The sequence below is a fragment of the Corapipo altera genome, unplaced genomic scaffold, assembly GCF_003945725.1.
Source record: "Corapipo altera isolate COAL_440 unplaced genomic scaffold, ASM394572v1 2b, whole genome shotgun sequence".
Classification (NCBI taxonomy): domain Eukaryota; kingdom Metazoa; phylum Chordata; class Aves; order Passeriformes; family Pipridae; genus Corapipo; species Corapipo altera.
Window position 1 is genome coordinate 34,065,459 of NW_020884874.1, and position 26,751 is coordinate 34,092,209.

The window sequence follows — 26,751 nt, forward strand, 5'->3', positions numbered from 1 at the left end:
TAAAGAGCAAAATTACAAGGGGTAGGAGAGTTCTTTGCTACTTTTTTTTTTTTTTAAGCAAATGTATTCTTCTCCATTCAGGGAGAAAAAACATGGTTACTTCTCAGTAAGCAAGAGATTTCAGATGGTGCCAAAGCGGATTTCCTAAAAGGGCTGTGTCTTGATGGTGAACTCGAGCATATTCTGGAAAACCTTCTTCTTAGACATCTCATTTATTCATTTTCTAGGGTTGGAGGGAAAGACTTGTATCTGCCTGCCCAGGGCCTAGCATACCCCAAGGCTTCCTAACCAGGTCCTCTGAAAAGTTATGTATTTTCCAAGAGTGGCTGAACTTGTCTCATTCTTGATCATGGTCATGTTAAAAGAGCAATTAGAAGAGAGGAGGGAAGAGAAAGCCTGTTGTTTTTTTTTCCTCTTCAGCTTTTCAATTTAGATATTCCTGTATATGATTATGGTTCTCCAGAGAATCTTCCTTTCTTAACCACTGGGCTCATAAAGACAGGTGTACAGAAGTCACTGGCCTGTCCACCAGAATAGGCTATAAAACCCACAGGATGGACCTGTGGGACAGAAGCTTGGTAAGGGAAGAGAGGAATAGTTCATGGTAGGCACTGGAGTGCAGAGGCAGAGAATTGGCAGGGACATGAATGACCCCGTGGTGAAGGAACATGAGGACTAAAGGAGCAGGAAGGGTTGTTTCTTTTATGACAGAAGAAAGAAAGGAAGAAGTGGGAGTAGGACAGGATCAGCTGACGGGAGAACAGAGGCATGAGGCTACCTATGGTCAGAGCAGAAATCCTACGAATAACATACAAGTCCAAGTTTCCTCAGTTATGCTTGCTTAAACCTGAATCACATGCTGTTTCTCAGTATCTGGTACCATATGCTGTTCCGGCGTGGAGCCTGAGCCAGACTTGCCACTTCTGTGATGCTGCTGGGTCTGATGAAAATCCAGACGTGAAGGCAAGTGTAATTGTGTGCAGGCTCACATGTAGCAATGCCAGGGAAGCAGAACCAATCCTTTAAAGTAGCAGAGGTTGATTTTGCTTTTGTGGTCATTAATAAGTTCAACAAGCAGAAAAGGCTATGAGGGCTGCTTGCCAGTGACTGGCAGTTTGCAGAGGAACAGTACCTTGGAAGATCTCAAAGGGGCAAGGGAAATTCATGTTAGGTAGCTTGTGAGGAAGTACTCATTTGTCCGGCACTGAAATCCTAAATTTGTCTTGTGGGTGAACTGTCTGACTGATGAGGGGTTAAAGACTTACTTGTTGCTTCCCAAAGCAGAGGTTTGAGTGTTCAGGCTGCACAGAAATCACAGCTCGAGGTATAATTCGAATAAGGAACTGTGCTTTTACTGTGACCAACACATGGCATTCAAACAAGGCCAGTGCTTGAGGTCTGGAAAAAAATTACGCAAAAATGAGCAGGATCCTTTTTTTTTTTCTTTTCTTTTTATTTCTTTATAAAGAAAGGAAAGGATGGGCATGCCAAGCCAAAATGGTAGAATACAAAGGTGAGCACTGAGGTTTCTCCTTGGGGGCCATCCACAGTAAACTCTTGCTCTGGTAGGGTACAGCTCCCCATCCCTCCTGCCAGGAGGAACCCAGCATGCAGCCAGCCCTTCAGCACAATCACAACTCTTTGAAGTTAGTTTGCACACTTTCACAATACCATCAGCCCACATCACAGTGGGGCAGCAGCAGCTGAGGCCAGCAACAGTAGCAGCAGCAACATGAGATACAGTGCACAGAAAAAAGGGAGGGAAGAGCTTGTTTGCGAACAACTGTGGGTAACAATATAGAAAGTCCAAAGATCATCATTCTGCTATAAAAATATTACACTTCATAAAACCATGTACTATAAAAAAAATCTATTCAGAAACGCTGGTAAACATAATAAATATCTGTACACTGGCTGCCCTTTTCATACAGGAAACTTAAAAAGCGTGAGCCTCAGAAATCATAATTTGTAAACATGAATATGGAGCCTGTAAACAAAGTGCTAGATCATGGTTCATATTTAGTCAAAATCATTTAATACTATCCAAGTAAATCCCTTACATACATCATCATCTAATGGCCAAGACTCCACCACTACAACAGGAAAGAGGACCCTACTCTGAGCTGTTCCCCTTGATTCCCTGAAGGTGCATATAGATTAAGGAACTAACACAGGAGTGAAGGAGGCAAGATTTGGCTCTGAGTAAGAAATCAGAAAAAATCTTTTAGCAACTGGTTTTTATTTTCTGCACTTCAAATGCATTTTTCCAGTCTCTCCTTTCAAAATTAGCCTTTATCAAAAAGGGCATTAATTTGCCTCATTTTCTTTTCAGGCTACAGCGTCTCTGAAAACTATATCCATAACATCCATTTAGGAAACATAATGGAGCACAAACTGACTCTGTAACTCTGCACACCAAAGCAAGAAGCAGTGGTTGTACAGTTCAACACTGAACATCATGCTTTACACAATACAGGATGATGACAAAGATCAAATTCTTACTTTTAGACTCCAAACTTTGGGCTGCAAAACATTTCCATGTGCAAGCCTTGTGATGACATGCACGATCAGATGCCTTTACCTGGCTGACATGCATGTGTTGTTATCTAGTTGCACCTGGAAATGCAAGGTCTAGGCTCACAAGAACCTACGAAGAGATTTTAGCTAAAATTTGGCTCTATGAACTACTATGAGTTTATTTACTCTGTAACATTCTTGTTCTGCACAGACTTTAAACCATCCTTCCCCTAAACACCGAGAGTTTTAGGTCTGTACACAGTGAGAACCTTACTTTTAACTTCACTTTGTCTTCTGAGTTTAAACTCTCACACTTTTGCTAACCTTCAGAATAGGAGAGTGTGTGCAATTGTTGCTTGCATCTGTTGTGGGCAGACATGGAGAGAGGAATGCGGGACTGTGTTCACACAGGAACTGAGGTACCAGAAGCAGCTTAGCTGCAATGTGTTGGGGCAACACAGGATTTCAGAAGCAGGGTCAGCTAGGAGGTCAGAATACGCACTTTTAAAGGACAATGATGTATACTTCAAAAGAGGAAAAGAAAATGGGCTTGCACAGTTTCCTTTTTTTTTTTTTTAATGAACTATACTAAAGCATCTTACTAATGTTATTTTAGATCTTTTTATTTTAATGTAAGGAACATCTGAGGTGGTTGTCCTGATTGTGCTGCTTGCCTGTCTTTTAGGATTCAGATATCTGAATGTGGAGCTCACATGATTTTTGTTTAAAGGTGCCACCTGCAGATGTTCAACAAGAGAATTTTGCTTCTAAATATTTGCTTTACACACATCCGAAGACAGAGCTTCAAAACACGTGCCTGAAAATATTTTTCCAGTGAAAGCTAAGATATATTTTCTGCTACAGTAATCTGCTGCATCTTCCAAGTTTGAATGCCTTAATTCTAGGGATTGAGAAAGCTGTAGAACTGTACAAAATCAAGAATTTATCTGTAAAAACAGATGATTTGAAAACAAACCCCTGGATTTTTTTCTGTTCTCTTTATGAGGTCACTGGTGGCAAAAATACATCCAGTCAACATTACTTCCCCATGGCCTACCATCTGTGGCCCTACATCTGGTTACTACTCCCTGGTTACAGGGAGTTTATATGAGCTTATGGACAATTTTCAGAAGCTTGGACTTGTCCTCTCTCTTTGTGCCCACCATTTATCGCCCTGACTCTGAGCCACACCTGGGCTCTGCTCAGCATAACTCAGAAACAGAGGAACAGAGGTGACACTGAACTTGTAGCCACTCCAATGTGTTGACAGTGCTGTTGGCAAAAGAGATGTTGTTGCCTTCCTGCTGTCCCCAAACATTTGTTTTGCCCCATGGTGAAGTGGATAAGGGAGGTGTGAAAGGACATATGAGCAGCTGAGGTCAAGAGGAAGTGACCACCTGCCTTTTTTTAGTGTCAGCACTTGCATATGCTGCCATAAGTTCAGTGGACCAGCAGCATAAGAAGCCCTTGTGGCATCCATGGCTTAAGGGGTGATCCAACTTTGGGAAGAGCATCATCCTGTGAGTTTGGCCTCCAATAATATTCAATTGGAAAAAATACTCAAAGAATTAAGACCAAGTATAACAACAGGGAATTAAGACTGTTTCCAGTGGTTGTGAGAAGAAGCAAACCGAACCAATGAAAGATGACCAGGAAATCTCACAGGGAGACAAAAATCTTTACAACACTCTTTCTGCCCATATGCAAGACAATTACACTGACTATTAAATATATATTTTGTTGAAACAGCACATACCAGCTGGGACCCAAGAAAACTCAGCCCTCACTCCAGGTTGCTCTTTGCATCTTTGTGCCCACCTTGCCTTCTTCCAAGGCAGAAGTTGCTTCAAGGGAAACAAGGCTTGGCCAGAGCTATTCTACATCAGCCAGGATATCCCTGTTTGTGGATATCCTCACAGTGTACTGCTAGCAGAAATATGTGAGACTTAACTTCTGACAAGCAAAAAATTACAGATGTGGCAAAAAAACAGTCCTGAGCACAGCTTAGCCACAGGAGAGAATGTGGGCTGCTGCATATGTAACCATAGACACACACTTGTGTGTTTGCACTCATCAGTCCCAGCCGATTCAGCCACCGTGTGGAGTTTCACAGCATTGTTTATTTTAGAAAAGAGAAGGGCTTCAAAGAGAGCTGCTTTGCAGCTGTCCTCTGTGCACAGCACATAAACCCGAACATTAAATATCGGTTTAAATTATTAAGAATAAATTTAAATTTAAAAATAGACTAATGCAAACAAACTAACTTCAGGTCAACATTGAAACAGAGCTAGTTTTAGGAACCATATTGCTATAGCAAATGAAACTCCTTGTTCCCTTGGACACTCTGAGGCAGTGATCTGGTAATTCCAGTTCAGCACCGAGATGTACAAACTACCCAGCAAGGAAAAATTACCATACCTAGCATATGAAGCTCCATGTTCACATTTTTTTTCCCCCTGTCGCAACAGAAAAAAGCCAACATAGCACAGTAGCTTTTCCCACAAAGCATCTGAGGTGACAAAATTCACTCAGAAAATAAAAATTAACAAAAGCAGTACAAAGAAGAATCCTGGTCAGCTTGTGATCACCATAAGCCAAGATGGGTAAGAAAAAGAATAAAAAAATAGTTCACATCCGGCACCACAAACCTTGCTCACTTTCTTTGAAACCAGGGAAAGAGAAAAAAGGTCAATTTTGCTGAGACCATTTCAACAAAAGCTCTCTTTCCCTGCACCTGGAAAATCCAGGTATTAGGGTACAGAACTTTTGTTTTATATGTATATAAATACACATGTACATATTCATATAAATATAAAAGCATAGCATCCTCCCGTTTCTCCTCATAATTTATTATTATTAAAGCTTGTAACAGAGTTAGCTGAACTCTTCAGAAGTGGTACTCTCTGCACACACATGGCATGGGGAGTTTTGCTCTGCTAGAGCAGAACAGCCAGGCAGGGACATGAAATATTGGGTGACAGGGGCAGATTTGAGTGAATAGCCAGGGAAGGGCAGGGAGCAATGACTGGAAATGGCCTTGCTTGCTCCAGGGTGGCACTATGGCCTGCCAGCACTGCTTTCGGTGAGCAGACTAGGTGACAGCGTGGGAGGATGGCTGCACTGACCCCCTGGCCCCTGGCCAGCCCAGCCATCCACCCTCTTCTGTACCAGTCAGTGAAGAGGGACTGTCCCTTGCTTTGAAAGGGAGTCCCAGTTTGCTTCCCAACCAGTTGCATGCTAGTTGCCTTTGCCAATACTCTCCACCATGCTGCCATGGGTCTTTTTGCCTACTGTCCTCAGTCACCCACCCTGCCTCTTGCTCAGTTCTCCAGACCCCTCACCTAGTCCTCCCAGACCTGCTTGCTGGTCAAGAGCAGACACCTTTTTCTTGCCTGATCCATAGGCTCCTACTCACACTGCTTTAAATGAATGCTTTCCCACAGTCTCATAAGACCCAATAATTTCCTCAGAAGACCAAGTTTCTCAGAGGTTTTCTGCTTTCAGAGACCTTTGAGTAAGTCAGGGCTGGTGGTGCATATGCCTTGAGAGGTGCTGGCTTTGTTCCAGAGAAGGCAGGGGCAAAGTGCAAAAGATTCCTCAAAATCAGAAGGTATTTTCAACACCAACAGCTCTCTCTCCTTTGTGTTGTATAGCACTTGTTTCAAATAAGGTATTATTCATGTGTCTCTGCAGCCTTCACTCTTCCCGGGGTGAGTGGAGATCAGTAGATGTCTACTGGTGACCAGCCAAGTCACTTCATCATGACACATGCTGGAACAGCATTCATACCTGACTGCGTTCTTCATAGCAAAAAGTGCTTTTCTTGAGAAACAAAATAAGCACTGCTCCCATGGAACATCTTAAGGACTCAAAAACAGCTTTCCTAGAGTGGAAGGGATGGAGCACACCTACTTTATTTGGCTTTATCTCAGTGAAAAAACAGAGCTACTGGAAAAATTGGCACATCTTTGTGAAGTTGTTAAACTCAGGGCCCTGGGCTGGAATGTAAAAGAAATTATGTACTAAAGGAGAATTTGCCTTACATGGGCTTCTGCTAGTTTTGGCGATTTCATGTGCAGGTTGTCCAAAAAAGGTCTGCTAGCCAAGTAAAGTTGAATTTCTCGATTAAACTTTAAATAATAAACTGTGGGTTTTCAAAGAGGTGTTTAGGGGGTACTGCTACAACCTGGTAGAGGTAAGTCTTTTCATGCCTCGCCGCTGAGCCAGATTGGAGGACAATACAGGCTCCAGCCTCGGTGCCTGAGGTGCTCGGTTTAAAGCAAAGTAAGTGGCTGCCATTGCACCCTGTAAAATAGAGAAAGATAAAACATTGGGCTGAAATTCAGTTCTCTGATGATTTTCCCTTCCCCTATTCTGTCTCCTGAAAAAACTGTCATGCATGCACAATTTCCATGAAATGGTAACAGCTTTTAGGCTGGCAGACAGCTGGGGTATCTCTGATTCAAAGTGGTGAATGGCAGGATATGCATAGAATGCCACCAGGTTATTACAATGCAGCTCGAAGTTAAAAATATTGAGCAGGTGACAGGTCAAAAATCTTTTCTGTTAATACAGTGCCATATTAAATTTGGCCTCTGTGGCAATAATCTTCCCAACTCCTCTATCACTTTCCAGAATATTTACACAAATTACAGCTCATTCTGCAAGGAAGGAAGAGGCAAGGGTGTAGGAAGTACCTTCACTAGGTGAACATCCTGTCTGCTGAGTTGGTTTTGAGATAGATACTCCCTGTTCACTATCCATGGATGTCTCAGGACTTGGACTGCTGTGAGGCGCTGATGAGGGTCTACGTGAAGCATCTTAGACACAATGTCCTGGGTTTGAAAAGAGGAAAACAGTACAAGGGAAAAAGTAATTAACAGCAGTGCGGGTTTTACTAAGATCTTTCCGGTGACAGTGTCATCACTAGCATGTCCAGTGGAGAGAATGATGCACTTTAGATAGGCTTTATATTCTTTAAGTGTCAGGTCTTGATCTTCAAAATTTTCAACTGTAATGTTCAACTCTCAGCTGACAATACAGTCAAAAGATAATTCAGCTTATTGACTGAATGTTAATTACTGGTGACTTCATAAGAGTGGTGAGCTCCACCTGGAGAGCATGCCATCTGGAGGCATCTCCTCCCTGACCCCAAAGCAAGAGAAGCTTAGAATAGAAATCTAACATTCAGGCAGCTAAAATTCAATTAGGTCAGTCGTACAGCATCTGAATATTTTAATTTCAAAACTGAACATCTGATAAAAAATACATTGTGAGGCTTATAGGTGTTGGTAGCAAGATTAACATGTTATTAGGATTGCTTGCAGTTTTGTGGTGGGAGGTATCAATGTTCTTCCATTGGATACTACCAGTTGCTAAAACTGAAATCTCCCATCAAAGTTTCTGATTAATATCAGGCAACTGCAAGCTTGCTAGCTTTCCCACCTATCCTAAACTGTGAACTGTACAGGAATTAAAAATGCTAGTTTGTAAACTGCCTGCTCCTGGTTAACTTTGAGCAGCAAAAAGGTGATTCATGTACAGACCATACATTTGTGGCATTAACAAACCTTCACTTGTTTTAAAAGTGCAGTTGCACCAAAACACAGCTCTGTGCTATTTAAATCTCAAGAGAAAATCTCAGAAAGGGTTCACTGACCTTTGCAGTATCAGATACTGAATCCCAGTTTCCTCCTGTAAGAGCATATTTGCCACTGCCAATCCTGGCCAGAATCTCCTCTGGGGTGTCATCTGGTCCATTTGCAAAAGGAGTGAATCTATTAAAAAAAAAAACAAACAAAAAAAACCACAACAAAAAACAACCAGAGAGAGAGAGAAAAATACAATGTAATTTACAAGTTCATGATTTCAAGGTTCTAGTGCTAACTGCCAGCGATTACAACAGGAATTTGTTTCCAGAATGGACCACAGACTTCACCACTTCACCACTTGTGGCTTCATTTTCACTCAAAGGCTGGTGGTTCCTTATATTGTTCTGTAGAGGGAAAAGACTGACTCCTTAATAGTTTTTTCAATTTTTATTCTGTTCTCATTTTTTAGGAATTAAATATTCTTTGTAAAAATAGACATGTTTTTACCTCTTGCTTTAACTCTGCTTTATTTCCAATACCAGTACCTTGATAATGGCAAGAAAGGACAAAAATTATAAAAGAGAAAAAATAAGATCTGGAACAGAAAAAAAAAGGAAAAGAAAATTTCTAATCTATTTTGTAAGGCTTTGTTAGCCTTAATGTTCAAGTCTGTTGGGCAAAAGAAATTATCTGTAATAGGTTATTTCCTGATCCAGACAGTCAGAAATGACTAGTAAGATGAACCCAGCTTTACAAAATCAGTGTCTCATGCAGAGTGTACACTTTTTGTCTTCAGAAAGTGACAAGAGATAAGGTTTTTGCAGCTGATTAAAATCTACCAGGTCAAATTTTACTCTGCGATCTTGAAGAGCTTTGTAGGTTTAGAAGAATTTGGGATTTTTATACTTTTCCTTCCATCTTTTCTCTTCTGACAACTTGACAGAGGGTTTTAGATAGCTAAATGATTGCTTTGGCCACAGCTTCCTATCCTAGTAGGTTTCTAGTAGCAAATTCAATTCCTCACGTTGTATTTTCTCATTTTCACAAACATTTCAGACTTCACAGAAGTTCAGCCCAAGGATATATGTAATGTTATTCCTACCTATAACTATCAGGAGGGATACAGTAAGAGTTAAGGACTGGTAAAAACTCTGGGGTCTGCCACTAGCTCCATCAACAGGAGCCCAGGCCTATCCTCTAGTTCTGGCTGTCTCAACCTTTTCTGCTCTCAACCTATTCTTCTCACAGGGAGAAGAATAAAATCCCAGGTGCAAATAATAGTCAGGTCCTACTAATCTCCTCCAGTGAGGAAGAACAAGATCATCCATAAATGCAGTGTTGGCACCTAAAAAGTCAGCATTTCTCAACTTTTTGTATTACTCTTATTTTCTCTTGTACATGCAGAAAAAAGTGAGGTGTATAAGTTAATAGCACCCATTGGTAAATTTAATATCCACTAACTTGTGCAATTTGTATTTCTGATTCAAACGTATTTGGATTTTTTCCCCACATTAGGAAGCATTTGGAATATAATAAACTGAAAAAATGTGACTCTCTTGATTTTATTTTCCTGATTCTGTCTGTGTATCGCTGCAAATCTGTACTATTAGCCAAATAGAAACAGGTTCTCGGAGATCTTAGCAGACTGGGAGACTTCCCCAGAAAGTCACAATATATTTCAGCCTAAGTTGAACACATTTTACTCAGGAACAAAATAGATGAGATAGAGACTCCTGTCACCTTTCCTATAATCCATGAGGCAAATAACAGAAAAGTAGAGTGCAATTCTTTGTTTTCTGTATAAAATCTAGGAATGAATCCAAGCTTCTGGCCACACCTGAATGATCATGAAGCAGATTAAACAACTTAGAGAGGTCACTGAAATGTTTCAAGCTGCACTTAGGTATGATAAATGTTCACATACCATACTCCAAGAAATTAAATTCAGGGGCCTAATAACTCTAGATTGGGTTTGCACATCCTATGCCTATTCTTCACTACTTATTTCAATTTGTCTCTTTCTCTGAATTTTCTTGTATCAATATTTAAAATTAGCCAACACATTGGTAGGGTAATTGGTAGGCAAAAGTTCCTGCTGCATGTTGCTATTCTTGCTGATCCATTCGTTTACCTTCTGTCCTTTTCAAATAGCATCCAAAAACTATGTTTGGGTGGGGATCTTTTTGAGCTTCTTAAGGTGCTCAGATACCTCAATAACCATAACAGCAGAAGAAAAATAAAGCTGAAGAGAATACATGTATTAATAGAAGGAATTAACATCCTTCCATGGATAAGGTGAACATGATGTGGCTCTCCATAGTCCTGTGGACCTCTTCTAATGTAAAACTTTCACACTGCTTAAAGGGGTGAGTGAACCCTTTAGGAGTCTAGGTCTCAGTGCATACTTACAGGCACTGTCTGTTAAAACCCTAAACAATTTGTCAAGTGTCAAAGTATTTATGCATTCTAGGAAAAACATATTCTAACTCTAGGTCTTGACATCTGTTTTCTTGCTTCACACAACCAAACACATTGCTCCAAGTAGGCCAGACAGTTTGCTGTCTCTATCTGTGACTCCTTTCAGACTTAATTAGGGCTGAACTGCTGAGTTCACTGGAGATTACTGTTCTAGGAGAACCTCATCACTTACCCTGCCAACATGGTGTACAGTAGGATCCCCAAGCTCCAAATGTCACAGGCTGCATCATAACCTTGGCGTTTAAGGACCTATGTGAAGGAAAGAGAGAGACGAAAATAGTTTAATCTGCATTCCTTGACTTTTAGCTTCAGATCTACAAAAAGCACTGATTAGTGGTTGTATCTGCTGACATTTCCAGGGCTTAACCACAGATCTGGTTTGAACACGTGGCTACCATGGGATCAAAATGTCCAGTATTGGTGTTGAGAAAGGTGAAACCAGGCTGGAATGAGCTAGTTAGTGTTCAAACCAAGCACATCTGTCCCCTCCACAGTAAGAGAGATGAGTGTAGTTTGTTGGAGACTCTGTGAACTTCTCTGACAATCTAACATGAAGCAAAGCAGAACAATATTTCAATTATTGAAAATGTTTCATAATAAAAAAGCTCATTAATACTTTGAAACATAACCTCCTATAAAACACATCCTCCTAACATAAAAGTTACCAAGAACATTATGGATGCAACAATTATAGGGCTGAATGACAGTGATAAGTATTCCAAATGAGCTCAGTTTGGATTTGATATAGCAAATGGATGCACACTAAAGTATATCTAATGCTAAACTAATAAAGATGCATGACAACTGCAAAGAAAGTTAAAAGGCTTGTTCTTATCTCACTTCTGTATAAAGAAGAGTGAATGCACTTAGACTGGACTTCACAGAGAGTAGGCTAAAACTTGATCCCCTTTTCCTATGGGGAAAACAAGACCCATGGTACTCAGCAAAGATCTGACCAGTAGGTTCAACATTGATGCAGGATGGTACGTTATAGCAGTAAGGGTAAAGCCTAGATTTCATTTGTGCTGGTGCACACTAGAAGAAATGCCTATTTAGGTCAGTGCAGGTCCAAGTGAAAGCAAAGTCACCAGCCAAGCTCAGGGACCACCTCAGTTGTTTCATTTGCCCATTAAAGCAAGCTACCCTTCTGGTTTTTTTCAGGTCTGACACAGAAGGAGAGTTTTGTCCTGCTCTGATGGATTGATAGATACACCTTTTTGCAAAGCACATGAAAAAGGAAGGTACAAATTCAGCAAGTCCTTCTCTGACCTGCAGCCTTATTACCCAGGGTGATTTACTTAAATAAAGTAATCTGAAGTCTATCACAGAAAAGATCAAACTCTGCTAAGGAAAAACAGTTTGATAAAAAGTTGCCTTGACAGATTTTATAAATGATGAGCAGTAAAGCAACCATCTGTCAGGTATGCTGCTGAGTGAACATTTGCTACCTGGGAAAAAATAAAACCAAACCAAAAAACCCTCACAACAACAAAAACAGAGAAAAAGCCACATTTCCTTCTCTTGACAAAGCTGGTAACATCCTGCTTCTGCCTCTCCTGCCCATCATATATAGGCTTTCTGGCTGTTATATTTGTTTTTATTTCTTTAGTCCTTGCATTCATTCCTGCTCTATAATGTTAGTTTTTATGGGAAAAACTTCTTTGCTATTTGACAAACCCAGTTGCTTCTTGCTTCACCTGTGAGACTGAATACCCAACATTTATTTTTCCATATGGTCATTCTCGCTGTGTTTTGAACAGTTACATTTTCACTTCATTGCTGTTTTCCTCCAATAACCAAGAACAATCAAGTCCAAGGCAAATGACAGAAAAACCGGGCAGTGATGCTACTTAGTGGAGCAGGATATTAAGCAAGTGGTTACACAACCTCAAAATAATGGAGAGGTGTCACTGTGTGCTGTCATTCAGTTTGCAGGAGCAGGGTTATACAACAAGGAAATTCACTCTGTGCCACTGCCTAGGGAAAGCTTTGCTGGCAAGTACTTTTTTATCAGCAGCAACTTCACCCCACAGATAACAACAGGATCTAGTGAGTTATCAGTTAGTGTCACTGCTATTTGAAAACACCTCCAGCAGGTCTGTGCAACTGTGGTTAAAATGAGAACACTGAGCAGACAGAAGAAAGCATGAGAAACCTTGGCCAAAAAGACTGGTGTTTGATCTAGGCAGGAGATGGTATGAAACACAAACAGGCACGTGTTTTAGAAATAAATCAATCGGGGAATGAGCTTTGCAAAACATGCAGTGGTGTCTTGCTGTTAATGGATGCTGAAGAATTTACCACCAATGAAGGGTTTTGGGTCACCTTGAGAACTCAGTGGGATCTGAAATAGAGGCACAAGCTGGCAGGGCATTGTGGAGAGAATGGGCACCCTGTAGATAATGACACCTTGGGTTCATCCAGTTCTGATAATGGCTCAGATATTTATCCAACCCCCTTTTATTTTTAGAGGCTTTGACTTACTGGGTTAACAAGGTTATAAATAGAGGTTTTTCTCAGCTGTGACAATGCATACAGGTACAAAAGCTAACAAACAATCTCATATTTTCAAATGCCAGAACAGTAGTTCTTCATGGATATTGGAGGAAAACTGCAGAGTAAAATATTTTTACTCAATCCAAAAGGACCTTACTGCATCAGTAGGTCAAGAGCCCGGCGCTTCCCTCCCCACATGCAGCATGACTTGCACTAGGTGGCAGCGTGCCTCTTCCTCTCGGTAGCCTTCATCTTTGCTCTTGCTATCATCAAACCCCAGACTAAATGTTTCCAAAATACAGGGAGATCCAAGTGGGCAAATATGTCCTCCTTCTTCTGTCACTGTCCTTTTTGTCATCAGCTCAACTGACTTTCTGCCTCCTTGATTAGTTTCATGAGCACGTGGAAGATGTTGCAGTGGGGCTTAGATGGGGAACACGAAAGTCAAGTCTAGGCTGGAGGGCAGCATTATATCACAGGTAAAATATAAAAGCACTTAAGGGTTTATGTAAGCTCTCTGCCAGTTCTGGTAATGTTTCAATTAATCTCCAAAGTCTTCTGCATTAGCAGGACCTGTCTTACTTATCACGAATATCTGGGACAGTGATTTCTGTTTTCAGTTTGAATCAGAAGAGTCTGACCTGAAAATACACTGGGCTGGCAATGTTTGTGACTAGACACTACACAAAATAGCCTATGATGAAAAATAGCTACACCTATTTTAAGCACATTGTATCTCAGAGAAAATCTGAGTGCTTCAAATCTTGCAAACATGATTATTTTTTGGTTTAGAAATTGAATGGCTGTGGTGCTACTTTTTTATGTACTTTGATAAATTTTAAAAAGCTCATTCCCATTTCTAAAATGGAAACCCAACCAAACAGCAACAAAATAACAAACCAATCTTTCTTGGCCATAGAAGACTTCTTTGCTGAAATAAACCTGTTTTGAATTTATACTGTCCTGGCAATGGTCTTAATGTAACAAATTCTCTTTCTGATGCTGGAAGGCTGTGATTCCTGGGATTAACTTTTGGTATCATGAAAGGACTTTGCATGGAAAGATCATCCCATTTTTCTCTTCCCAGTTATATACCATATAGATGAACATTGGATGAAGGAGACTTATGGGGAAGAAAGGATTGGTGAATTATACCAATTGAGAGACATTGGTATTTTATAGTATAGGACAGATGTAGTATTGAAAGACAATAGTCTTTTGTTTTTCTTATGTGGACCATAACAAGCAGAGGAAGACACACATTTGAAGTCGTGTACTAACATTTCTGATTTTCATCGCTCCAAAAAATGGACAGTTAACCAGGAAACTAACTTGCTGCTCCTTCATCAGAAGGAAGCAGCTATGAACATCTCAAGAGTCAAACACAGGGAAAAGCCCAAACCATTAAAACTGCTGTATGACTCAAGCTCACTCCTGCAGGCCTACATGAAAGGAGCAGGACCTGCCAGTGGTGCAGACGTTCTCCCTATGCTTGGGACAAGCTGTTTGGTCTTCATCTGTTTCTCTCTCTGTAAAAATTAGAAAGCAGCCCTTTCCTACATCTCCCATAACAGGGGGGATTGGTACTAGGAAAGCCCAAGAGGAGAGATGTTTCTTTAGCTCAATGAAGTCAACAATAAAACTCTGACTGATTTCAGCATGATAAGGATTTCGTTCAAGGATTTTTTAGTCCTATTACAGAATCACAGAATGGAAGGGTTGGAAAGGACCACTGGAGGTCATACAGTCCAACCTCAAGCAGAGTCCCCTAGAACATGCTACTCAGGATTGTGTCCAGATGGCTTTTGGATATCTCGAGAAGGAGACTCCCAACCTCCCTGGGCAACCTGACATGAAGATTTTATTCCTGACATCAAGATTTCCCTCTTAAGCCTTAATCCTGCTCTGACACAGTGCACTAGAGGGAAAGTAGTCTGATCAGAAGCAGCTAGAGAAAAAAGATATTTATCCCAGTAATGAGTCAAAGCATTGTGTAAGTCAATCCAAGACAGACACCACCTTCTGTCAGAAGAAAAACAAGTGCCATGACAAGACCAGGAAAAGGAAATTTATGGTAATAGAGACTGTCCAAGTGCCAGTAGCCTGTTTTCTGCCTTGTTCTCCTGTAAAGGCAGCAAGGAAAAGGGAGAGAGGGAGGAAGGACTGCTTGGTATGACACAGTCAGTAGTGAAGGCTTTGAAATATGATCCTACCTCAGGGGCAACAAAGTTGGCCGTGTAGCAGGGAGTCATAAGCAGCCCATTCTCCGCTCTCAGTTGCTTAGCAAACCCAAAGTCACAGATCCTGATAGAGTCTGGGTTTCCTGACTCGTCCATGTAGAGGATATTACTTGGCTTGAGATCTCGGTGCACCACCTTAACAAGAAAGAGAAGCGAGAAACAAGTGAGAAGAGGAGGTCAGGGAGCATCCAGGCTTGGCTGCCATTCCTGGTCTGCTGGTTGAGGTAGATAAAGAGCTCATGCTGAAAATATTTAAGTTTTGGAAAAAAGTTACTTAAAAACCTTGGACAAATGAAGGAAAATAAAAAAGGTTAAAGTCTGTTAAAATGAGAAATAAAATCTTTGACAGCCTGTGCTGGTTTATCAAGATGGAGGCTGCTGCTTTAAGGGGGGACAACTTTCCTCAGTGTAGTCAGAGTGGGCTGTTGTATGATCATCTTGGTGGCAGTCTCCTGGAACATGATGGCTTGAAGCACTCAGCTAAAAGCTGAAGAAGAAATCACATCATAGGGGGAAAGTGTGTAAGGCCTTCTTGTGACTGTACATGTGAGCGGCTCACACTTGAAAGGAGGGACTTTTTTTTCCTGATTTCAAAATGTATTCACACAACTTCACAGGACTGTGCATTTTACCAGATATGCTGCATTTCAGTGGTGGGAAAACAGCCTTTATTTGTTATAAGAAGACTGAAAAATTATCATGAAAACATAAAAGCCGAAGCAAAAAATGCTTTTGTGTTAACCATGAAGCAGGAAAAGCAGCAAATATTTGACTAGTCATCCAAACTGCTTGTCCCTGAAATGCAGAAAAGGAGAGATTTTCAAACTGCTGTATATAAAGAGCTTATACTCCAAAAGCCAGCTTTTAATAGCATGTCAGAAGCCTTTCCCATCAGCTGCTCAAACTGCCCCTTCATTTGGAGAGCTGAGCATTTGATTTTCTACCTATCTGCTGACTCAGCAACTCTATTTGAAATTCTGTTAAGAGATCAGGTACTGCAATAATGACTGTGATAAAAAGTAAACAAGTGATATCTCAACATGGTACATGAACTTCAAAATCACTGTAGTGTGGGAATAAAAATGCCACTTCAATATACTTTCTGCTCAGTGGGAAAATGGATAGAAAGCCTATGACCCTATTTCACAAACCAAATGTAATTATAAATATGGAGAACATTTTTTGGAGGGAGCCCCGCTCCCCCCCATTTACATTCCAGAGAATCAAAATCACAACTATTTGCTATTTCTAGAAGTTGGAGATTAAGAAGGTTGATGCACCTAAACCACAAAAGTCATGCTTACACCCTGAGAGTGCAGGTAGTCCACAGTCCTGGTGATGGTGCACAGCACAGCGCTGGCCTCCCGCTCTGAGAAACACTTCTGCCGAAGAATGCGGTCCAGGAGCTCACCTCCCCTCATCAGCTCCATCACCAGGTACACGAATTTCCCATCATCATACACCTAGAAGAGTAACAGAATAAATATATGTTTTGGACCCATTAACTTGGTAAATGTTGGTCCTTTAATCACAGTGTTGGCTTGCTTGTGTGAGATGTTGCAAGAGGAAAATGTCAGCTAACATGTGGGAAATGTACTTATTACGCTTAACAACAGAGAATTTTTAAAATTACTTAATCATCACTTTTTTCTTGTGTCTGTAGCAGCTTGCTGATTTGTCCACACAGAAATGTAGCTTTCTTGTTCTGCTATCATGCCAGCAGAGCAGACCAAGCTGCTAAAAGCAGCACCACTTCACACAGTCCCAAATGTCTGCTGGCTCTCACCCAAGTCTCCTTCTCAGTAGTGTTCTCTCTTTACACTTCTACAGGGTAACATTTGCCATTTAAAATATCAATATTTCCCTTTGAGTCATGATCAACTAAAGAACTGTTATTATACTGTTGGCCAAGACCTGCACCTAATGATATTATATAGTTTCTATTTGCAGTTCTGGGGAATACATTGACATCAGCCGCAACATATATTTATCTTCAATGTCAAGGGCAAGAGGTAAAAGACATTTTGTCATTTAAACTGGAAGAGAGTCATTTTCATTTCATAATCTTTTACCTGGACTGCAATAATGAGCAGGAAAGGGATAAAAACCTTTTTTTTGCACAGATTTTTAGATACACTTTAACAGTTAGGAATTAAGTGAGACCTTCTTGAGATCATGAAATTAGAAAAGTTTTATCTACTTCTCTAAAGTCTAAACCATAACATACTGGCCACAGACATGAGCAGGACTTTGTTCTGTAAACTCTGAATCTGACATGGTGTGGACAAACCTAGGTGAGACTGCAGGCAGCCTAAGTAAAACATCTCCGACGAAATGTCATTACTGTATGTATGAATGGTGAAGGCTATTTTTCATATGAAATGCTGAAGAAAAATACCCTCATGTCTTCTCAGGCTGCTTGAGTAGAAGGTAAATACTCCCTGGCACTAAAACACTATTGGGGGAAATCCTAGAGACTTTGTGAGCCCTCCTCTTCCCAACAAAGCACATACCACAGGCTGCATGGGAATGGCTGCTACTCAGGAAAGATCATCCCCTGTCCAGCAGCACCACTGTGTGGGTTCAGCAATGTGTACTGAAACACCCAACTAGGGAGATCTCCTTTTAACAGTGCTTCAAAATCAAACACATTTTGTCATTCTCCAGCACTGTGCCCCTTTGGATTTATTTACAGTCTGTTAGACAGTAACTGGAGAATATATAACCTGACCAGACTTTCCAAATGCTATTCAGTAATTTGTTGAGTCATGTTTTTTACCTTGATTTCAATGGGTCTAGTTTTAGCTCTGACCTTCAGCTGAAGAATTTTCCACACATGGACTAATAAGTGGGCCTGATCATAAGATGAAAATCATTTAATGCTGAAGTGCTCGAAGACTACTCACATCTTTAAGAGTAATGATGTTTGGATGCTGTCCATATCGCAAGAGGATCTCAATTTCTTCAGAGGGGTCTCTCTTGCTCTTATCAATTATCTGGAATAAATGAAGAACAGTTAGTCCAATACCAGCTAGCAGCACTAAGTGCAAACCAAGCAATTTCTACAGTATAAACAAATTAATATTTAAAATTCTTCTATTAATCATTATTTTAGGAGAGGACAGCTCAAACCATGTGCAAATGAGAGCCATGTTGACTGTCTGCCAAAGCCAGATGGAGCAATAATTAGTTTAGACTCCGGAGGCGTGGGCCCTCTTTTTGATGCCTATAGTTCTGTTTACCCATAAATAATGGCACTTACAAGAAGTGTCATTTAGAAACCAAACAACCTTGGAAGTTTTAAAATAATCATAGCTTTAAAATTATCTCTTTGACATATAAAATGGATAGAATCATAATATTGACATATGCTTGTATGTCTGCTGATAAATTAACAAAAATTACTTATCAAGTGTGTTTGTCAGAAGTGAAAATGACATTTTCTGCCAGGGGAGATTTGCATTGAAGCTATTGGTAATCACTTGGCTCTTTGGGCCATGCTGTTGTAATGATATGTAATGTTATGTATCAACATCTTTTGCCTTATCAGAGAGTACAGTGAGACATAAAAACTTTTTAGTTTCATAGCAGCAGGTCTCAGAAAACCATGACACCTGCTGCTCAGAGAGCATCACTGCACGGAAAGCCAGCTGTTAGAATAACATTGACTTCGCAATGCTCCTGTTATCTGTATTCTGGATGTCAGTCAAAGAGCTTTAGTCATTTGCCCAGTTGAGAGCATTGATTATGTTTCTCACTTTGTGGATTTAAATGATAAATATGAAATAAAAAAAAATAGCTATAAAATAATACAAGGGAGTTCTCTACATTTTGGAATCTCAAATGCAGTTGCACAGGGAATGGCAAAAGACTCACTCATTAGGAGTACGGTAGTTTGGCAATATTTCTTATTGCTAAGAAACAGAAGCAGTACAGGTGTATACAAAATACAGTACAGAATAACAGGTGTACCATAATAGAATGGGTGCCATTTTCAGAATATCATAAATTCATTACTGTCTTGGATTTCAAGGCTTCCAACCTTAAATGTGGTTAGTTCTCTCCAATAACTAGGCACAGAGCACAGATTACAAATGATGGTGTTATCAGGGAAACAACTTTTTAAAAACCTCTTTTGCTAATGAGCCTGTCTGCTTTTTTTATAAAATGCATGCATTTTTTATTTCTTAATTATGGTGATACACATTTAAGTACATGTCTAGAATTTTATGCATCAGCCATAAAAATGCATAACTGAGTAAATCAGAGGTTTCACAGTCATCATGACTGACATGTATGTGCAGTGATAATGATGGTCAGTAGTTGTCCATGGCTGAGGCATGCATGTGAAGCCATGTCAGTGATTTGACTCTGAATTAATAGAAGTGTGACAAATGAAGGTGCAACAGGAAGCTGATGCAGGAAGATGGCTGTCGTCTGCATTTGAATAAATAAAGGAAAACTTAAAAAACAGGTGAATGGAAAAGAATTCTGCTATCAACTTCTCCTTAGAATACTGTTGTTCTCGCGGTTTGAGATATTACCAAGAAGCCAATGGAACCCTGATCAACTGACTCCTCATAAGTACAACCACAGTGACTGAATCTGTCCCACTCAACCAATAACTCTAACATACAAAAAGATCCTCAGGGCCGCTTTCTCGGCTAAACTAATAGCTTTTGTCAGGTTAATGGAGTTACTCACATGTGCCCCTGTTTGCATGTGCCTGCCTTGTACAAACCAGAAGAATCTATCGTGGTAAGTATTACCACTGCTGTGGTAAGTACTACTGTCACTATGCTACTGTAGCAAGCAATATATTCCACATCCCTTTTCTGTTGTAGTTTCCTGTGAAAGGAAATATCCAGAGCTGTGGAAAATTTTAAGCAACTATTAATAATGCAGGACTATAAATGCATATATACGGCCTAAAAAAAGATTCAAACCAAAAATAACCTCAGCTATTGACACAAAACTAAAACCAACATAACCTAAAGCAGTCTGCTACTGACCTAGAAGCAACAGCAGTAGATGACATGTAATGCTTCTAATTCACAATATGCTATATAAATACAAATTGCAAGACAGGCCCTAAATACGCACACTTTTTTCTTTAATGTGTGTGCAAGCTGTGATACAGTGGTTAGATGGACAAGCTGCCCCGAATTGCACCACAAATCATTGTCAGAGCTGTGAAAGGACCTGCCAAATTCCTTTCAGTCCCTGGGCAGTCTGGTTAGACAGACCAGAATCATTTTTTTCCTCTAGAGCAAGAGACTGTCACCCTGATAGTGCCTCTTTTCAGTGTGCCTGTGACGTACATTTGGCCCATGACTGATAAAGCAGCAGAGGAAGTCTCTCAGCTTTAGCAGAAATCTCTCAGCATTTCAGACTGGCTGCAATATGCACAGTTCCTTTTTTTGGATGTTGCAGTGGCCACAGAAGTTCCTTAAATATGCCCCATAGCTCCACTGTGACACCTGATTCTCTGGTCTTCTTTTTCAGAAAGCCACAGAATCAAGCTGGAATTAAGCCGGAAAAGATCTCTAAGATCAAGTCCAACCATTAAGCTAGCATTGCCAAGTCCACCGCTAAACCATGTCCACAAGTGCCACATCTACACATCTTTTAAATACCTCCAGGGATGCTGACTCCACCACTTCCCTGCTGTGGCGAGCTCTGGTGCCCCCCTGGGCTCTCCCAGGGTGGGGACATGGGCTTTGATCGGCAGCGAACCACTACCACAGCAGACATCTGTACCTGGCACTTAGCTTTCCTTTTCTGTGGTACTGTTTATTGTTTCTGCTCCTGCTTTGGAATTTAATTATCTGTAATTTTTACAGATCATCTCTACTGTCAGTCCACCTCTGCATATGGAGAGGTTCTAGCTTTGTCCACTAAATTGCAGATTGTGTAGACCAGACAACAATGTATGTGGCACTTCACATCCAACCAACATAGCAGTTAGGTATGGTCCTCAAAGTCATTTCAATACCACATCTCTGACGTGCTCTCAGACTGCCTTGCCAAGCCCAGCCTGTTGTTAGGTACTCTGCTCTAATGAGGACCAAAGGTTCTGGATTATTTCCTGCCTATATACTGGAAAATGCAATGCTAGAAAGAAAAAAACCCCGTATTTAATATTACAGGTTTGGGTACAGGTTTGCTGTAGTCTCATCATCCTACATGAGACCACAAATTACCACAGCTTGTGAAATTGTCTGCTCTTGTTCAGAATTCACATTACTATTAATCAATCAATTTTTTGGCTATCTAGTAGCTTTCAAGCTCTATTGTTGGATGATGGCAAGCTAAATTATGTCTGTCTGAATTTTAGATAGGAAATAACACTCTTAAACCCTGATTAAAAGCTGAGCAAAACTAGGCAACTTCTAAATATTTCTTGTGATAAAAAAGAGTGTTTGACACCCTGGTCCCTGTTTCCTCTGAGACACTGTGTTTTGCATGAAGACAGACTCTTCTCTGTTCCTCTCTTGTGACAACCCATGAACCTCCTGCAGCTCTTCCTGTGCAAGGAATGATGTCTTTTATATAGGAAATTAATTCTGATTTGAACTTAACTAAAATGTATACATATACACCCTCTGTTACAAAATTAAGGGAAGATCTTCTCAACTACTAGTCCTGGGATTCTGAGTAATATGTGATGATGCTACTTTTCTATTTCTCTCTATAGATGTGTGGTGAAGACCAGCTCAGAAAGCCATCATAATGTATAAATAATACGAGCTCTATTGTACTTTTTCCCAAATCTTTGTCTGTGAAGTCTAGCCATGAATTGTACTTTGGCAAAGAAGAGCTATGAGGCCAAAGGGTCTTCTATTGTCCTTCAGAAAAGAAAGAAACTGAGACATAAAGTAAACAGACTTTTCTCTATGTATTGGACACCTAGGGATTGCCTGGAAACTCATTTGCGTCACAGTGTATGAAACAATTCCAGAGTAAAAGGGATGCAGTGCAATCAATAGTGTCCTTTTTTCTAATAGGAGACTTGTTTGTTCTTTGACTATCACACCCTTTGTGTGACTAACTGAAAGAAAAAGGTGCATTTTCTTCAGTGGGATTTAGGCTAAGAATTAAATGATATTTTAAAATGAGTCGAGTTCCTTTAAAGGATAATAATGAAGTCTTTCTGTATCAAAAAAGAAATTATCAGGAGATAATATTTCCAAAATCCTAATTAATGCATCTGGCGAGTTTTTAGAAGTCCTTCTGCAAGTCTTCTGCATGGAGAAAATCACCCAATTCTCCCTTACTAACAGGTTTTCAATGACTTTGGCCTTACCAGAGTGGACTGATAAATATAAAAGAGAATATCAATAAAATTCTATGATGGTAAAGTCTTGTTGAAATTGGCACACCAACTATATAGACAGTATATATTTATATTTGCTTGTTGCAGTTTTGTGGAGGTATTTGCATGCTTCCAACCATGTAGATAAAGTTCTTCTTCTGGACCTAGTTATGCCATTAGAAGATGTTACGAGTTCTCAGTTGTTTGATACCACCCACCAACTGGGACTTACAGCCTTTACAGCCCTGCCAAAGAAATGGTATCTGTGAGCACTCCCTAATCCGCTTTCACAGAGCCAGTCATGTTAGTATAAATTGCCTTTTCAAACACTGAAATCAACCTGAGTGACTGTGCAGGAGAATGGAGAATGGCTGTGTTTCTCACGCAGAGTTCTCCATCACTACAATTGTGAGACTGGAAAAAGGCAAGAGGTAGGAGGAGACAGTTTAACTGCCTTTGCTGTCTGGAAAATGAACAATCTAAAAGAGAAGGTGAGAGAAAAGCAAGAGAGTGAGAAAGAATACAGAAAAGAAACATGAGATGCACTGATGGGCAGAGCAGTGATATGGGCCTGAGGAGAAAGGACGGGGCACCTGTCAGGCGAAGCCGGAGCTAGCAGCAAGGAAAATGCTGTCTGTTGTTGAGTCTTTCTGTGCTGGGAAGAAAGGACTTTTTGTATCTTTAATGAACAAACAAGACTGCATTAAAACATTTGCTTGGCTCTGACTTGTTTTATTCCCCTTCAGTGAAACAGGACTCAAAAGCTCTGTCTAAATCACATCAATTGAAATGGGTGATGGTAGGTATCTCCCTTCTTCAGGAAGCTGAACGTATCTAGTACTGGCATGGTGGTTTAACCCTTAACACCATGGTGTTTGCCACTACCACGGACTGCAGCAAAAATTCTCCATTTTATTTTAGTAGACTTATTCCACAAAAAAATCCACCAATATTGGGAAGCATTAAAGGTACAACCTACAGCACAGGTGCAGGGTAGGTTGTGGGGCTTTGACTGAGGAGTTTTAGTGGATCATGCTGCAGAGGCATAAGGCACAGCTCTTTTTTGTCCCCAGTCCAAATGGGATCAGTGTTTGCCTTGTCTTCATCTGCCCCCAGTGACCTTTCCTGGGAGCTGAAACTGAGACACAGGGGTGTGAAGCGGGGCAGCTGAGCTACTGGCATAGTCCCAATCTGCTGCTCCATCTGCAGCAACAAGAAGTCCAGTAGAAGGTCAGGGCAGACACCTGGTCCTTGCAATACATTGAATGACCACAACTGAGGCTACCAGTGTGTTTAGGAAGCAGGATGATGTAAAGCTCCTTTTGACCAGCATCTGGCTTTTAACAGCTTTGTGAAAAAAAGCATGGAGAAGGAAGAGAGTTTCATATACTTTTTAAAGCTGTTTTATTTTCTATTACATACTTCAAAGGTATTTCTATAGTCTGTTTGGAGTGTGAGCATGGGTTAATCACCTTTAGGAACAGATTCATTACATAGTGTGATGTGATACTCCCTGTAAAAATCCTTTTCTTTTCTGGGAACAGAGGGATGAGCAAAGGGGGAATTAATTTTGTATCCCTTTTCACATTATGTGTACGCTATGATGTATTTGAAAATTCAGGGCACCACTAGTGGAACTGACTGTAGGCGGGATTTGCATCTCTTCTGAAGTAAGGAGGTGTGACAGTACGCAGAGATTTTAACCTGACAGTTTCGCCTACAATATTAATTCCAATGCAAGTGTCACAGAAACAGAGTTTTGCAGCTCTGTGCTGCTGGATAATGTACAGGTTTCCATTTCAGTAATATTTCCTTCTAAAAATAAGCCATATTCATGCCAAGCATCTGTTTTAATTTGATTCCTTTTTTGATGTCAAATTACTCAAGCTGGATGTGGATGAAAATCACTGCTGAAAGGCTAATATTATTTAAAAGGACATGGTATAATTTTACATTTAAGATGTCTCCAAGGAGAACTTTTCCAAGTCTGATAGTTTCTGAGGGACTATTTGCTCTGCCATTAGTTTTGATTAGCTCCAGAAATTCATTCCCTCTATCCATGCTTAAATCTTTCAAAAATAGTAAAATTAAAAGAAACAAGCCTAATTAGCAATAATTTTCTGAAATAAGGACTACCCATCAGATCAAGCCATACAGGTGAGACACTAAACATTTCTGCACACAGACCGTGCCCACTTGCTGCCACTGTTTGCTGACTTGGCACTCCTAAGCCGTCAGCTGGTACTGTAGTACCTGGCAATTAATTAAATATGGTAGTACACATTTTCCAAGCACTGCAGAAACAATAACAAATTTATTCCAATAGCACCTGTGAAACAGAAAAGCTCATTTTTGGGAGAAGTCTGCAGTTCTGGAGGCAGAATAGCTTGGTGGGAAAGGCTCTACACTGTGTTTTAGTCTGCTCTGCTCAGCACACATCCTTGGATCACACTGATGAGTTTTCAGCCTGTAAAATAACTGCAGTGCTACTCCCATCTTCTTTTACAAAAAGCTTTGGAAACAAGAGTATCATATTCAGAACTTATAAAAGGGGAAATTTATTATATCAATATGGAAGATAAATACAAGAAACATCGTTTGAGTGGCCCGAAAAGAGAAACAGAGCCATGAAGGACCAAATTTTGTCCAAAATACTTTAGGTATTTGGCAAGCAAGCTAGCTAAGAGAAACATGATATTATTAAGCTGTAGAGAAACTGCTGCCTGATCCTAGGTCTCAGAAAAGATCTACTTAGCAGAAAGAAACACCACATTTTCACATTTTTCAAAGGTTCAGCCATGCCATGGAGAGAGACACTGTGAGCTTTGTGACCAAATGGGAAGGAGGCTGCAAGAATCCTTACACCAGAGGGGATGTACAACCACTGCACATCTAAGATTTGCTTTGAAGCTGAGACTAAGACATGGCCTGCACATACTTCTGTATTTCTATCTGCCCTTTCTGATTATTTTGTTAAGACTTAATCAGTGGTTTGATCCCATTAACCCCAAAAACCAGCAACGGTTCTCGCTGCTAGAAACAAGCTGGCTAGTCGGAGAAGTGCTCGGGCCACCCCTGCCTCTCTGCCCTGCCTTCTCCCAAGTCTTTCAAGCAGAGCCCAGCACTCTGTACTGGCCTATCCTTTCTGTTAGGCTCTGCGTATTTGAGCAGTGCCTCGTTGAAGAACTGACTTATTTCTACAGGGAGAGTGTCTGGCAGAAATCACAGAATATGCAGAGTTGGAAGGGACTCATCAGGATCATCAAGTGCAACTCCTACCTGAACACACTCAAATCAAAACAGTAGAAAAGTGATATTGAAGTTCTGCAGGTATTTCAGTACACCCAAATCTTAAAAAATGAGGACGCCATATAAAGTATGCTATGTTACCTCCTACTGTGGTGAGTGAAATTGTACAGAGTGGCCCTGGTCCAGTGTGGAAGTCAAGCCCTTTGATAAAGTTGTTTGAAATGGGGAAACCAAGAAAGCCTTCAAAAATACTCTCACAGATCAGACATAAGATCCTCCTAGACAACTTTATCCATTACTCCTTTGCTACTTCATCCATTTTACTGTGTATCATTCTCTTTTTCCATTGTATCTAGAGGTCACCCTCTATGCTGTTTGTAATCACTCAGTATGATAACTAGCCCTTACTAGGGCTATTAATGCTGGTTTCTTTGCAGAGCACTCTAGAAGACAGCCTACTCTATAGATGTTCAAAGAATATCACAGATTTGTGCTTAAATTTCCTCAAAAGCCTGTATTTCCCACATGGCACCCTATAGCCTACAGAATCTAGTGCCACAGTGCCAAGAAACTTGAGTATGCTTCAGACAGTCAAAAACATTTTTTACTGAAGTGTCTGGACCACAGTATTTCCTGATGCTCAGCTTTATAAACCAAATCTTTGGTAGAACATGCTAGGTGTTCTCAGTAGTTTATCAAGGTAAGAAGGGGTCTTGTACCTCTGACCCTGCATTTGTAAGGTTACATTTCCACTAATATGACAAACCGAACTTCTTTGCCTGTGAGGGGGAGGACATCTCAGTCATGTCCTTGAAGAGTCTGTTTTACCAACTGCTCTCACAATCAGACTTTTTTTCTTTTCTGA

The 26,751-nt window shown here is 40.5% G+C and overlaps 1 protein-coding gene across 9 annotated transcripts in view; it reads right to left on the minus strand.

Moving 5' to 3' along the window:
* Positions 1–1,449: 1,449 nt before the first annotated feature.
* Positions 1,450–26,751, minus strand: part of RPS6KA2 (ribosomal protein S6 kinase A2) — a 292,913-nt gene continuing 267,611 nt past the window's right edge. For all 9 annotated transcript variants that reach the window (XM_027631560.1, XM_027631571.1, XM_027631596.1 and 6 more), the window contains 7 exons: positions 18,229–18,318; positions 16,627–16,785; positions 15,296–15,457; positions 10,759–10,835; positions 8,177–8,294; positions 7,215–7,352; positions 1,450–6,822 (listed from right to left, as the gene is read on the minus strand). In XM_027631560.1, the coding sequence (XP_027487361.1) occupies positions 6,697–6,822; positions 7,215–7,352; positions 8,177–8,294; positions 10,759–10,835; positions 15,296–15,457; positions 16,627–16,785; positions 18,229–18,318 (870 nt within the window). In that variant the 3' untranslated portion in view covers positions 1,450–6,696. The remainder of the gene's footprint in view (positions 6,823–7,214; positions 7,353–8,176; positions 8,295–10,758; positions 10,836–15,295; positions 15,458–16,626; positions 16,786–18,228; positions 18,319–26,751) is intronic.